The sequence below is a fragment of the Bombyx mandarina genome, chromosome 22, assembly GCF_030267445.1.
Source record: "Bombyx mandarina strain Sakado chromosome 22, ASM3026744v2".
Lineage (NCBI taxonomy): Eukaryota > Metazoa > Arthropoda > Insecta > Lepidoptera > Bombycidae > Bombyx > Bombyx mandarina.
Genome location: NC_143228.1, coordinates 13,048,372 through 13,064,337, shown reverse-complemented (window position 1 = coordinate 13,064,337; position 15,966 = coordinate 13,048,372). Strand labels below are relative to the sequence as shown.

General features: G+C 35.5%; 2 protein-coding genes across 7 annotated transcripts in view; one reads left to right on the top strand and one right to left on the bottom strand.

Annotated features, from left to right (window-relative positions):
* The window catches only part of aux (cyclin-G-associated kinase), a 348,262-nt gene that overhangs the window by 42,182 nt on the left and 290,114 nt on the right, over window positions 1-15,966 (top strand). The gene's annotated exons all lie outside the window — the stretch shown is intronic.
* Window positions 922-15,966, bottom strand: part of Pkcdelta (Protein kinase C delta) — a 46,875-nt gene continuing 31,830 nt past the window's right edge. For all 6 annotated transcript variants that reach the window (XM_089736616.1, XM_089736618.1, XM_089736617.1 and 3 more), the window contains 6 exons: window positions 9,230-9,403; window positions 7,131-7,285; window positions 6,118-6,256; window positions 5,052-5,240; window positions 3,734-3,874; window positions 922-2,733 (listed from right to left, as the gene is read on the bottom strand). In XM_089736616.1, coding sequence (XP_089592742.1) covers window positions 2,584-2,733; window positions 3,734-3,874; window positions 5,052-5,240; window positions 6,118-6,256; window positions 7,131-7,285; window positions 9,230-9,403 — 948 coding nt within the window. In that variant the 3' untranslated portion in view covers window positions 922-2,583. The remainder of the gene's footprint in view (window positions 2,734-3,733; window positions 3,875-5,051; window positions 5,241-6,117; window positions 6,257-7,130; window positions 7,286-9,229; window positions 9,404-15,966) is intronic.

Below are 15,966 nucleotides of genomic sequence, written 5' to 3'. Positions count from 1 at the left end.
CAAAACCAGCAAAATTAAAATTTGCGTAATTACTGGTGGTAGGACGTCTAGTGAGTCCACATGGCTAGGTACCACCACCCTGCCTATTTCAGCCTGGGGAGTAGTAGTGCGTTTTCGTTTGAAGAGTGGGGCAGCCGTTGTAGTGTTAAAATTGAAACCTTAGAACTCATCTCAAGATAGGTGGCAGTATTTACGTTGTAAATGTCTATGGGCTCCGGTGACCACTTAACATTAGGTGGACCGTAAGCTCGTCCATCAACCTAAGCAATAAAAATAGAAAAAAAAAGTATCTCCAACTAGTAATATTTGAAATAGCAAATTTTTTATCTAGGCTAAAGTAATTTATAGTTCGAAATTAACCCAACGTCTAGATCAGAGTATGTAGCAAATTGGCCTAGTAAAATTGCTCTTTTTGTTATTAAGCTACTAGAATTTGGATTTCAGTCTGGAAATGGTAGCCGATGTAATAATTTTAAGCTCGGGATAAATAAAACTTTCATCGAGGTTAAGATACGTACACCACACAATTTTTGCGCATTCGTTATTTATTAATTAAATTCCGGTGGTCCGTTTGCTGTTTCGCTTCGAGTAAAACTCATTACTAACTACCTTCCGCTATTGATTATATAAGGTTTTTTTACATTTATTTTTAAGATAAATAAGGAAGAAGAGTTTCAGGTGAAATCAGCCCCTCAATTTTTCAATTTCCCCATGGCGGGCATAAGCGTTAACGCTATCGATATAACGAATCCACAATCGATAGAATAGATAGATAGAATGGTGATAAAATCTTACAAGGTTATACATTCTAGTAAAGGCAGGAATTGAGATTAGGAATAGAGGAAACTAGGTATTTAAAATACTGCTACGAAGGACGAAATCTGGATATTTCAAACACGCTGTGTTATTAAAACAACATGAAACTTTTCACTTATTTATTTTAACAAACAATTTACAAAAGGTGAACTAAAATTACCTAAGTATGATATGTAATACGCATAACAGAGTTTACCCTAAGAATTTATTGAAATTACATCCCGTTTCAATTTTTTAATAAAATTATACTAAGTAATTGGTATTGCTTAAAGTGTGTATTTGATAGAAACTTTGTATAGGAACTCATCATCATAGCAACAGTACTATTTGTCGAGTTCAAGAATTGGTTTTGTTTTTACCATTTCTAAGTTTTACTAAGTTGTTTGTCGATCATTCGTACGAGACCAACAACTAATAATCTAAAAATACTTTGTTACATTTTTGGAAGCAGAACATCAAAGCAAGTATAAGTTATAGTAATTTATCAATAACTCGTGCATTGTCGTGCAAACCATCGTTTGAATGACAGATGCTAACAACCTACAGTGTAATATAATTCATTAAAAACTATTATTTTCGCTGCCAGAGCGAAGCTAAGCGTTGTATATATACACATAATATATTATACAAGTATATTATAATACTTTGTAACACGATGCGACATTTCTTATAAAAAAAACTATCTATCTAACAAATAAACATAACTTATAGTAATTATAATTTTATAAACAGGTAGTATATCGTCATTGTTAAGCTAATACGTGATAGGTGCAAAAGTATAACTTTCAGATTCTGATTCTTCTAAAACTCAACAGTTAATAAAGAAAAAATATGTCGGTATGTTTTATATTAAGGTAGGTATTCACATTAAAGCGATGTAGGCTAGTTAATGTTTGGCATTTCGTATTTGTGTACCAGGCACCTTCGACATATTTTTTTACACTAGTTATAGATTATAAGCTCTCTTAAACAAGAACACTAGTAAACAGTAGACCAACATTTGCATCTTAAGCTGCGCAAATTTTCAAATTTATTAGGTACTCTTAATTACAGAGAAAAGTTTTAAATACGTTACAAAGGAGGCTTTAAGGAAATTATTCTAACTCCAAGATAAGTGGACATTTCATGATTTTTTCCATGTCCAATAGATGAAGCATAAGTAATTGCTTTTTATAAAATCAATTAAAAAGTATTTTATACTTTCTCGCTGGTCAAACCTTAAAGAGGTTTAGCATGCTTTTCTCTTTTTGAGACACTTTTTCTTTTTATCGATTTTCAAATAACAACGAAGTTAAAGATGTTTTCACTTTAAAAAATTGGCCTCAAAATTGCATTTAATTCTAAATAAAATAATTTGAGAAGTAGGTACTTCCAAATTACTTATTATTATACTCTACTAGCTTTTGCCCACGACTTCGTCCGCGTGGAATAGTTCACAAATAAATATGCAAAATTAAATGTATATTTTTCAATCTTTCTGAGGGATTTTCTTAATATTTGTTTCCGTAAGAACCTTGTACAGAGTATTAGAAAACTACAAAAAAAAAATAAGCCAAATCGGTCAAGCCGTTTTCATGTTATGTCGTGACAACGGAAAACGGGTTTCATTTTTATATATATAGATTTCAAAACATCCTATCCATATCATAATTTGGATCGGATGAAATTAGGTTTGTGACGTTTCCTTAATTTTCGGGAATATGTCAACTCTGACAAATGAGTTTATTTGTCACAAAAATTTTAACCATAACCGTTTTTTTTTCCTCATTAACGATCTGTAGCGTTAGGATTAGTATAGGAGAATCCTCTGAAGGGTTCCTGGTCCATGGAGCGAAGAACTTGAGGCTCCACAGCAGTCAGCCGCGGTCGTTCTCCTGTGAATGCTCGGTCGAAGTATTGTGTGTCCATTGGATGTCTCTGTCACAATATGGTCGCAAATATCACAGCCGTTCAATTAAATTATTTAATTTAAGAACACAAATATTATGATAATTCTCCCAACTGCTTTGAAATAAATATGTAGTGCAAATATATGTTTAAAATAATAATTTAGTACGGTGGAAACGTATTTGCCAAATGTTAAATAAACCATATTATTCACAGCTGACGCGCTTCTAATGATAGTTGTTTGTTTTTGTTGTGTTTCTTTTTATGTTATTCTTATGTAATAACCACAGCATACTACGCATAGCCGCCAATAATAATTGAAAGAATTGATAGAACAAAATATATTTAGCGTAATATTCAAATATCGACGAAAAATATCTTAGCTATCCATGACAATGGAAACAGCTCAAAACGTTGGGATAGCAAATACAGAATAGTAAAATCAATATAGTTATTGTCTTGGTTTCACGATTATCGAAGAAATCAGTAAGAATAGTTCTCCACACAAAAAAAATCCGAACAACGCACGTGGAACGGTATCTGGACCATAAGCTCAATAAAAAATATTTAATTTAAAACGGAAAATATGTAGGTACATCAAGATGTACCTACTAATTTTTTTTTTCCTATAGTGCAATCTGCTATCGTACTCTAGGAAGAATATAACTTTTTTTTATTGCTCGGTTGGGTGGACTAGCTCACGGCCCATCTGGTGTTAAGTGGTTATCGGAGCCCATAGACGCCTACGACGTAAATGACGTCACCCACCTCGAGACATAAGTTCTAAGTCTCAGTTTTAACAGTACAACGGCTGCCCCACCCCTCAAACCGAAACGCATTACTGCTTCACGATAGAAATAGGCAGCGTGGTGGTACCTATCCGTGCGGACTTAGATGTCCTACCACCAGTAAAACCACTTTTTTCTGATTATCTTTTTCACAGATCAAACTGGTATGTCACAATAAAACTTTGGATATGGGCAATTAATAAAAAAACTTCGATAATTAATAATGATCATTCTATACATACAACTCGAGGTCTGAATGGAGCCTCCAGTTCCCGTCTCTCGAGTCTGTCCCAGTGTATCGCGTGGAAGAAATCCTGCTCTCTTATGTCGCCGTGCATACATTCCACGCCACCGAGACGCGTCCTTGCGTCTTTATCCAATAACTAAATAAACAGTTTTTTTTTTAAAATAAAAACAAAAGGAGTTTAAACACAAAAACGCTTTAATAGCAAACCGAATTAAATATTAATACTTAACGAGGGGTGAAAAGATATTTGGTTTAAGCGCAATTTCGCGTAATATGCCACATTTACATTTGTAATTATATATGCCTTTTATTCTATATTAGTACTAAAAATTCGATGTTCTTTTATAGCTTAGATGGGTGGACGAGCTCACAGCTCACCTGGTGTTAAGTGGTTACTGGAGCCCATAGACATCTACAAGGTAAATGCGCCACCCCTCTTGGGATATAAGTTCTAAGGTCTCAGTACAGTTACAACGGCTGCCCCACCCTTCAAATCGAAACGCATTACTGCTTCACGGCAAAAATAGTCGGGGTGGTGGTACCTACCCGCGCGACTCACAAGAGGCCCTACCTAGTAAGTGTAGGTACTTCAATTAAGTTTACTTCATGAAAATAGCTGAAGAAGTTTTTTTCTTATAGTTTTTCCTAATTTGAAACTGTAGATGGGTGTCTTGTAAAATTGCGAAATGTCGCATAAACGAAATAGCCTTTCACCCCTCCATATAATATTTTTCATCTTGGTTATCCCGGTCAGGATATCAGATTAAAGTAATAAAATTATTGTATTATTATCTATCTCTCTCTCTTCGATCGGTTCCTCACTGCTGAGGATCGTGACTCCGTCCGATTTCGTCAACCAACTGTCTCCATCGATCCCGCCCTGCAGCCTGGTGGAGTGCGTCGCTGATAGGCATCCCCAGTTCCTCCGCTATTTGGTCCGACCATCGTTTGGGACCTCTACCCCTAGGCCTTTTTCCCTCTATTTTACCGGTCACCACAAGGCGTTCCAAATTGCTGGTATCCCTACGTGCAACATGACCAAAATACCGCAATATTCTTTGTAGGCAGATTATTATTATCTATACTAATATATAAATCTACAGTGGTTTTACGGATGTTCCGTTATAACGAATGAACCGTGCATCCGATTGACTTGAAACTTGGTATCCATGTAGAAAATATATGTACTTAATGGATAGGCTAATATTTATATGAGTGTTGGTCTTCCTAATAATAATGACAAAAAATAATAATGTTAATTTTAAATGCCCAGCGAAGCGGGCGAGTACGGCTAGTTACTTATAAAAACTTACTCTAGTTAAAATGGAGAGAGATTGCTTGGACAGGAAACGGGGGTACGACGGCATTTCGTTACAAATCGACCAGAACAGCTCGTCTTCGTCACAGCCACTGAACGGACTTTGGCCGATCAACATCTCGTAGAGCAACACGCCAAACGACCACCAATCTACCGTTTGATTGTATTTCAATCCTTTGATAATCTGAAAACAGAACAGTATTCAGACCAGACTTTTTGGCGGGAACGCGAGGAGTGAAGTTGTGTGGTTTGTTTTAATTTGTCTATTTGTGTTTCTTCAGGTTTAAATGTGTGATAACGGTGGTTTAAACTGTTTAATATCTGTTAAAGTGAACAAAGTTGGGAAAATGAAACAAAGCCGCTGGACATAGCTTCTTGGGATCCTCCAAAAAGTCCACTGAAAAAATCTCAGTAAATGACCACCATTTTACTGAGATTATATTTCATCCCAGTTGATTAATGTCTCAAATTAATCATATTCATTTAATTTCACTCCATATTATCATTTTTCGTAAAATTAGGAATATCAGTTATAATAAGACATGAATTAAAGGTCTTAGTAACCAGGTCATAAAATCCCTTAAAAAAAATCTTCAGACCAGGTCAACAACTAAAAAGACAAGCAATGCATTCCGGTTGGTTAAAAGTAACCGATGGTTGTAAAATACGATGGGGACTTCGATGTCATGTCTCGAAGGCGGGCAGAGCCATTCAGATGTGACGTCTATGGACTCCGATGTCCAGTTAATATTAAGTTAGCCGTGATTTTCGGCTACTCCTCACCATCAAAAGTTCATGAGTGAGTACATCCATGGTGCGTTGTTAGAGATCATTTTCGCCACGTACCATCAAGCTTTAGAATGAACTTCTCACCACAGTGTTTCCTGAGTGTTATGACACTTCTTTTTTAAACGAGGTTTGCGGAAGGTTGAGTTATGCAGCGACTTAGCTGTGCTCCTGGCATTGCTGACCTACATGACCGATAGTAACGACTCACCATCAGGGGGTCGCATGCTCATCTGCTTAGAATGACAATAACAAAAAAATTATAATTTTTATACCTCTGGTGCCATATAATCTGGCGTTCCGCAGAACGTATCCGCGGTTTTGTCTAAATAAATTTGTAGCTTGCACATGCCAAAGTCGGCGATGCGAACATGGCCGTCGAAGTCAAGAAGAATGTTGTCAAGTTTCAAATCTCTGAAAAAAAAACCGAAATATTTTGATATTAGCTGGCGAGTGCCTGGTGGCTGAGACTGGGTTCCGATGACCATAAGACCCGAGACACCGCAAAACAATTCCCACTTTTATACCTGAGTCTCCATTGTAATAGAATGACCAATAAAACCGGACTGACATAGAACACTCTTACTGGTGGTAGGACCACTTGTGAGTCCGCGCGAGAGAATCTGAGAGAATTTGCCAACACTAGTCCTAGCAAGAGTAGTGCTACGCAGAATCATTTATTTAATTCACTATGAATTTTAAATTCTTTTAAATAAATTGGATATGTGGGGTGTCATTAAAATTCTTGCATCATCCCGAATTAAGTACACAGACTAAATAATTTGGCAGGGCCATTGGTATTTTCATTTTATTTTATAGGTATTATTTTTGTTAAAAATAGCTTATTATTCTGTACCACATACGACCAATACCGTCTTTACCATAAGGGCACACGGGGCCCGTGCCCAGGGCCCCCATTCTCAGGGGGCCCCGAAAGACTGACAATTTCTCTCACACGTTTATTCTCAAAACATTTTTGTCGGGCACATTACACTTTTTTCAGAAGGTATTTACAAGGAATATACTATGCCTATAATAGAAGATTTTGCTCAACAGAAATCCCGAACAAAACCGTTATCGAAATCGTAACCAAAAAACATTAATATCATTAATGGCATATTATATCATACTGTATTTGATTACCTGTAATAAATGGTCATACTCAGTAAAAAATGTTATTATAATTCCCTTTTTTTACTTTCAAAAGGGCCTCAAATTCTTGTGTGCCCAAGCGCCCCATCCTAGTTTAAGACGTCCCTGTATACGACACGACAAAGTTGAAACATACCTGTATATAATTCCTCTTTTGTGAAGAAATTTCAAGCCGGAAACAATTTCAGCGGCATAGAAACGCGCTGTTGCTTCTGGGAACCGACCGCTCTGTTGTATGTGGAACATCAAGTCACCACCGTTGAGGTACTCCATCACGAAAAACAGATGGGACTGTAAAAAATATGATTAATAACTTCAAATATATGAATGATTTATAAAAAGAGTACTTGTCTTATTTTTCGGGAGAATAGTTGATTCATACTGCATAGAAACGCTACGTTCATCTACAGTGCTGTTACAATTATTAATGCAATAACCACTCTAGTTAACCAGTTAGTATTTCATTAACGCCGTAACAATTACTGCAATAAAAACTAGTCTAGTTTGGGAGATATGTCGGCTAAATAAAGCGTGTTGACATTCTTTTTTCAATATGTCGTTGAAAAGCTTTTTTACTTCCGGAGCCTGTATTTATACTTTTCGTGAATGTTAAGTGTTTTACAGCGCTGAAAGTGTTGAATCACGTCGGTGAACTGGGATTTGAGCTTTTCTTTAAACGAGGTTTGCGGAGAATGCTCAATGGAACGCAGCGGCTTGACTCTGTCCTTTCCATTGTTGACGCCTATGAGCAACAGTAACCACTCACAATGTTATTTTTGCCCTACATTGCCTTTTATTTATACAGTATAAGATCATTCATCATTATCCTGCCCTTTTCCCAGTCACCTGGGGCGGCGCAACATGTTTTCTCCTTCCATACTCTTCTATCATATACCATTTCTTCGCTCACTCCCCTCTTACCCATGTCGTCTTTCACACAATCTATCCATTTCTTCTTAGGTCTTCCTCTTCCTCTATATCCTTCCAGTATAAGATATTCTTATAAAATAAATGGCTCAAAAATACAGCCGCATTGATTAAAATTGAACGTTTAATTTAAAATGTAAAGAAAAAATTTGCTTCAATCTAATTTACAGTACTTTTGTTTACTTAAATAGAATCTATAGTCGGATTTTTAATTAGACGAAGCCAGCTGACAGTAGCTAATGTCACTTTGTGAAATAATGTTGCTATATTTAAAGTAATAGTGATGCGTTCAGTTCTCGTTCAATCACATAAATGAACAATGAGTGTGAAGAGTTACTCATTAATTTCAAACTATAAAAGAATATTATTTATATTTTACAATAAAATTGTATTAAAGTGATCCAATATAATAATATGTTACTAGTAGTATGTAACTACAATCAGTTTTTTTTATTTTCATTACCTATGTACCTATAATTGTTATATTTTATACATCTATAGTTTCAACTATATGATGCATTGGAAATAGGACAGTCTTACAAGCTTCCTCGCAATGTTTTTCTTAATGTTTAAAACACTCGGTATTCAGTACAGGTAGATACCATAGGAACATAATGTTTCGTCGAAAACTCGTTGGTATGTACAAAGCACGGCTAAAATTCGAACCCCGTGCCCGATATCGGCAGTTCGGCACACTAACTATTCACTAGACAATCGAGGCAATTTCATTAATTCAGGAGTTTTTTCAATCGTTCACTTTGTCACAACACTATTTTTATTTCATCAAAAACTGACAACACAGTAAACGTCAGTTTACTTCGTCTAATAAAAAATCCGACTATATATATTAATACGTGAAGCAAAAACTTTGTACCCCTTTTTACGAAAATTGCGCGGACGGAGGAGTATGAAATTTCTCACACTTATAGAGATTATACAGAAGGAGTGCACAATGCTAATATTTTTTTAAATAATGCATAAAAGTTACTTTATATCAATAAAGAAAACATTACACACACTACCATGTATTTGACACAACACATACATAAAAATATACTCTTTGTTTACTGTCAATTGGGAAACTTTTGTTGTTGTTTAAAGTCTGTGGTCGAATTGAAAATAGATTGATATTGTTTGTCTTTAATGTTATTGATCTATAGTGCAGTTTTAGCGAATACTGTGAATATATTATCGAATTATAATAGTGTTTGACAATAGAACCATATTAATGTTTAAACTTATAATTTCAATTAATTATAGTCGAATTTTGACTACTGCGGGGCCACTAGTATAGAAGTAATAACTCACGTCAGTTTGAAATGTAGCAAATAGATGGCAAAGGTATGGATGATTTGTACCGAGCGCCAAAACTTTCCTTTCGATGAGGGTGCACTCGACGTCGTCGTCCTCCAGCACCACGTCCTTCTTCAAACACTTTACAGCATAATAGTATTCGGTGTCTCGGAGTTCTGCTAATAAAACCTGTAATATATGTAATAAAACATTCATTTCGCATGTTTTATAGTCACTTGCTATTAAAATACATCAATTTTGGAACGACTAGATGTGTACGTTGATGATACTGTCCCGAAATCGATGATATTGTCAGAAAATCGAATAACATCTAGAAAAAGTATCAATTTAATCGATTATTAGCAAGATGTTCCAGCCATCGTGTTTTTTTTACTTTATTTTCCGTACTATTGGGTCGGTTTATTATTAGGCCTTTAAAGTTAGATTATATGCAGAGCAATGTCTTCATATAATGCATTTATATAATTTATGCAGGGTAACTGTGGATTGCTCTCTCCAACCCGTTAAGCATTGGTTAGTTGTCGGACCAGCTTGCCCTGCTCGTGTTCTGTCTGAATATACCTATTTCGCCTATGTAATATGTATATAATAAATGTAAGTCAAGAAAAAGATTGTAAACGCACATTACTTTTCAAACAAAAAAGGATACTGGATATAATCAGTGCTTTATACGTTATTTTTGATTTGCATGGCATTTGTGTGTTAATTCATTCGTTTTTAAATTTAGCACAATGGCAATTATGAAACGTTGTGTTTATTTAAAAAAGCTTGCAGAGATTAACATTTGATAAATGTTTAAGAAACGTTTTGACAAGCATGCGACGCGTTGCTGATTTTTATTTTATAACTGGGATATAGCTTTCTCCGTATTCTTGGCTCGGTCTCAAAGGCAAACGGGCCAAGCGTTCGCGAAACCAGGAAGATATCTCCACTTGACTAGTTGAAGGAATTATTGTATACAATAAATATTAATCCAGCAACGTAAATCTATTCTGATGGCGTATGTACGCTGGATCGTTAATTAGTTGCAGCTATGTCGACCAGGATGAATGATATTAATTTGAGAAATTATTTTATTCGTGTAATTTAAGTAGGATTAAACCCTACTCGATTTGTTGAGATGTTTTCCTTTATTTTAGTTAAATAGCTATTGACGAGCGAGTTTATCTTAATTACACGACAAAATGTTATAAAACAAAAATAATAATGACCATTGGGCGAACACAAGTGTAACTAAATATTAGGCTTTACGTACGAAGTTGACGCTTAGTTTACAGAAAGTTAAAGTCATATATTTTTTATTTCTATCAATCAAAATGTGCACCCATATTTTCGATGCATCTCTACTCGCGCATTGATAATATTTCAATGGCCTGTTTGAAGAAGTCAGGTGTACGGAAACCAACAAACTCTTAAACGGCGTTTTGTACTTACTGCCTTTCGGGTATTGAATTTTTCTCCCTGTGAAGAAGTTGTCCAAACTTTGGATAATGTAGAAGTCTAATGAAGTGTAGAAGTAAGAAGCTAAGAAGCGGATGACGCAACCCTAGCTCTTATACCTTAGAGACCGCAAGCAAGATCGAACAACCTAAGGCACTTATTTTGTAAAAAAAAATCGTCTCATAAAACAGTTCACGATAAATTAAAAACAACATTGGGGAAAGCCTATCTACTCAAAAAAATTTAAAATCCTATTTCAATTATTTATTTTCAGACGTAATCTTGTTCATTATATTCTTCGTAAAGTATTTTGGTGCTGATAATCATAAATTTAATAAAGCTGTTAATTGCCCATGTCTGTCTTCGTTAGGCACAAAGTAAAATAGCCCCACAATCGAGTCAAGAATCAATGACAGTTTCTTTCTTGTAGAATTTATTTATAACGTTATAGAACGATTAATATGAATGAAGAAAGACGTGATAAATTGTTTTCAGTCTATCTTGTAACAAAGTAGCCGATCGTCCCAGCAGGAGGCCGATGACACGTGCGGGCTTACGTTTGTAATGTGGTCAGTGATGTATGCGCCAGAAATAACTCGGCTAAATCTAGGTAGATCATGATGTATGGAGCAGGTGAACTTCGATGTTTGATGCAGGCTACAAACGGTCACAATACTAGATACACACCGCTTTAGGCTATTATGTGCGCCAAAGAAGATGATAAATCGGTTTCGCAAACTATATGCGTATTTTTTTTGTAATTGATGTTATTTCTCGAAGATGTCAAGATCTGTAGAGGCTCATTTATTGCCTGGGTAGATAGGTGAGTATATGGTCCGCTTGATGGTGAGTGAACACCATCGCTTATGAACGTGAATAATGCCAGGGATACAACCAATCCTTAAGGAGTCTCCTCAAGCGTTTGAAGAAGATCAAGTCATAGTGCTCAGGAAAAACTATGGAGGAAAATTCATTTCATGGCCGAATGATATATGGTAAAAAAATCTGGAAACACTATGGCTGAACGCAGTGGCTCTACGCCGTATATGTTGAACTTGTGGGGTGCCAAGGTAAATGGTTATCATTGGAAAATCTTATGCTTTAAACCCTATGTGGGTGTACAGTAAACGATTTATTCGTATAATATTAGACAAACAAGCTTGATAAATAAAATTGCAAACACAAAATTGTAATGCCGAAAGGACAAGGGGCGATAAATCTTAAACTAAAATGCCTTTAAATTTTGTTACTTTGGCACAGAATTACATTCAGCAACTGACGCTAGTCGCATAATTGGTGCGTCAAATTATGCTTTGCCTAAATTAATTAACGAAACCTTTAATGTCGTATTATGTGCGTATTTTTTAAATTGACATTATACTGGGACAGCACCATAATATTTTCACAGTGGTACTATAAAGCCGCAAAAAAAGCTTTTGTCATTATTCAACTAACAATCTTATTAGATACTAACACTAATTAACAATCTTAAAAGAATAAAAAGGTATTCGAGATGGTTACTTTTGCTAATGATAGTTTTCTCTTCCAAGGCATTAACAATTGTAATCTTTCACGGGGTCATTGTGCCCAGCGCGGCGTTTAAAATAGAATTATACATTATTATGGTTTGACATTTTCCAGTCTTTGCCGTTACGTGCGTCATTTGAAATGTGAGCGTCTATCGAGAATACTAGAGAAATATAAATAGTGTTCTAGAGAACATTTATCGTCAAACCAAACTATAGTCTGTATGATACAAATAATCAATAAGATATTAAACCTCATTGTAAATCTTTATCTTAATAACAGACAGAAGATAAGCTGTCCCACTTTAAACACAATTATGACATACTATGCTATGTAGCTAACGTGCTAATTGTGGGCATTCATGAACAAATCCATGAACTTCTTATATTAACTATTTTAGTTATATTAAAAAAAACGATATGTATTCAGCTAAACTGGAGAAACTGAAGATGTGCCAATACACATTAAATCAAATAGGTTTTTTGGGAGGGAAGTATTATTGGTGGCCTAGAGATTCTTTCGGCAATTCTTTTTTCGAAGCATCATTAGGACGGATTGACGAACTCCAGGGGTTCGAGCTAGGAATATTGAAGCATTACCAAAACTGTACTAGTGATTAAGTGCTTTGTAGGTCCGCACAGGTGTACCAACATCCGTTTCTGATAAAATTGAAACTCTGGTCTCATTGTGAATAGCGGCATTCGTTGCGATATCCACGGACTCTGGTAATACTAGGTAACCCGTAATCTGGTTCCCTACTATAGTATAACAAAAAAAAAATTGCCATAAATTCTATTCTATCGATTGAACGATTATTTTAATAAAATAACATTAATCAAAACTACTTACTAATTTGTTTTGTTATCAACGTCCGATTTCGTATTTTTTTCACACGAACGAAATGCTTAGATATACTGGTGGTAGGACCTCTTGAGTTACTGGTGGTAGGACCTACCTCTTGAGCCCGCACGGGTAGGTACCACCACCCTGCCTATTTCTACCGTGAAGGAGTAATGCTTTTCGGTTTGAAAAGTATTGTAACTATTCTGTAGCCGTTGTAACTATTATGAGACCCTTAGAACTTATATCTCTCAAGGTGGGTGGTGCATTTACGTTGTAGATGTCTATGGGCTCCAGTAACCACCTAACACCAAGTGGGCTGTGAGCTCGTTCACCCATCTAAGCCAAAAAAAAAATACAATATTTAAATTTGATTCCATTATTTAAATCGTTACGTCTCAGTGTAGTATGTATGCGATGCACCGGTGTTCGAATCTCGCTGGCGGGTACCAATTTTTCTAATGAAATACGTACTCAACAAATGTTCACGATTGACTTCCACGGTGAAGGAATAACATCGTGCAGTAAAAATCAAACCCGCAAAATTATAATTTGCGTAATTACTGGTGGTAGGACCTCTTGTGAGTCCGCACGGGTAGGTACCACCGCCCCGCCTATTTCTGCCGTGAAGCAGTAATGCGTTTCGGTTTGAAGGGTGGGGCAGCCGTTGTGACTATACTGAGACCTTAGAACTATATCTCAAGGTGTGTGGCGCATTTACGTTGTAGATGTATATGGGCTCCAGTAACCACTTAACACCAGGTGGGCTGTGAGCTCGTCCACAAATCTAAGCAATAAAAAAAAAAAAAAAAAAAATGTATTGTTAGTTATTACAAAAGTCGGAAGGCATTAACGACACCGAAACACGTTATATTTCCACGACCTAGTTCTATGCTATTCTTGTTTTAACACGGGCAATAAATAATGATGCACGTTAAGTTCAACGCACGTACATTGCTTTAAGCACTCAACGACTGGTCGACGGAACATTTTATATAGGTATTTGTGCATCAGTAATATTAGAAAATAGGTTAAGTATAATAGTTTCTCAAGAGGAACACTAAAGCATGAAGATTAAAAATATTCGATATAATAAAGATATAAGACCAATATGGAAAAATAATCTTCGCTGGGCTAATGAATAAATAATAATAATAACCTAGATAACTGGTGGTAGGACCTCTTGTGAGTCCGCACGGGTAGGTACCACCACCCTGCCTATTTCTGCCATGAAGCAGTAATGCGTTTCGGTTTGAAGGGTGGGGCAGCCGTTGTATCTATAATTGAGACCTTAGAACTTATATCTCAAGGTGGGTGGCGCATTTACGTTGTAGATGTCTATGGGCTCCAGTAACCACTTAACACCAGGTGGGCTGTGAGCTCGTACACTCATCTAAGCAATAAAAAAAAAAAAAGATAAGTTTGGTTTATATGTACGACGCTCTGTTTAATAAAACTATTTCATTTAAATAGTTCCGAAGAGAGATTTTGTCGGTAACCTTTTTCCCGAAATATCTAAACAGAATGTCTAAGTATGTTTTGATGACACATTTTAAAGAGGTATTTATGATTAGTGTCACGATCAATAGATTCCGACCGAAAAATGGTGTCCGATTTTTCGGAGTAGTGCTCCATAATGAATTTAAATATATATAGATAATATTTTTGGGGCATCTAAAGCATATAAAATATGTTTTAATTATTATTTTTGTATGTTTTAAGCGGGGTAGCATGATAAAATAAAAAATTTTATATAAGCAATCATACTATATCGATATCAAAGTCAATAAATAATGTACAACTCAAGACAGACGGCTGAACTGACGTGACAATGACATTTGGTGCGCTAAGCATGGCGAATTTTCAGCCTCATTAGGTATTTACGTATATTTATGTTTTATTTTATGTACGCACTGAAATACTGTTATACTGTTTTCCTGCGAGCTACAGTGCTGAGTAAGAACGAGATAGATATATGTTTATGTGTGTGCCTTCAAAATGGGTGCTATTTGTATATGCATAGAACAATATGTCGCGTCCCTACTTTAAAGGTCTATGGTTTTCGCGAGCCGTAGGCATAACAGTATACAGTTTATATTCTATTCTACTTCTATAGTGTAATCTCACTTTTATTCATATGATGACGAATAACTCCTTAGTCTTCCCACCCGGCAAGGAATTATTGATGATGAATGTAAGAAAGACCAAGTATGCGGCTTGAAAGTGCGAGAAGAATACATGTGAGAACTTGAATGAATGAGTATATAGATAAATAAGGACCCGGTGTTCTCATGATCGGGGAAAAGCAGAAAATATACAAAAAAAAAAAAAAACTCCTTAGTCTTCCGTGACCACGAAAACTGTCAAGTATTCAAAACGTAAAATATAATGTAATTATGATAATAATTATGTAATGATGATGTTTTTTTTCTATTCTGTCTAAAGATATTGACGTGTATATTTAAAATGGGTTACAAAAAACCATTATCATTAATTACGTTAAATAAATAAATACGAAACATAATTTGGTGGTCATAAAGCCTGTAGTGAATGTTGTCTATCATGGATTTTTTTTTTTTTTTTTTTATTTATTGCTTAGATGGGAATAGCTTATGTTGCGTTATGTTTTTTGAATCGCTAGTTACTGGTCAGCCTTGAGACACTACCAAAGAAGAGAATGCATGATTAAACCGAAACGAATAGCCCCGCGTTTGTTAATCATATAGAGAGAGAGAGAGAGAGAGAGAGAGAGAGAAGACACTTTATTGCACACTAACACAATTTACATTAAAAAAAACAGTCAAAAAGCACATACATTTGTATAATAGGCGGTCTTATAGCTAAAAGCGATCTCTTCCAGACAACCGTTTAATTTACAGAAATTCTGTAAAATATAAAAATATAGCAGGTATGTTGCGGTGTAC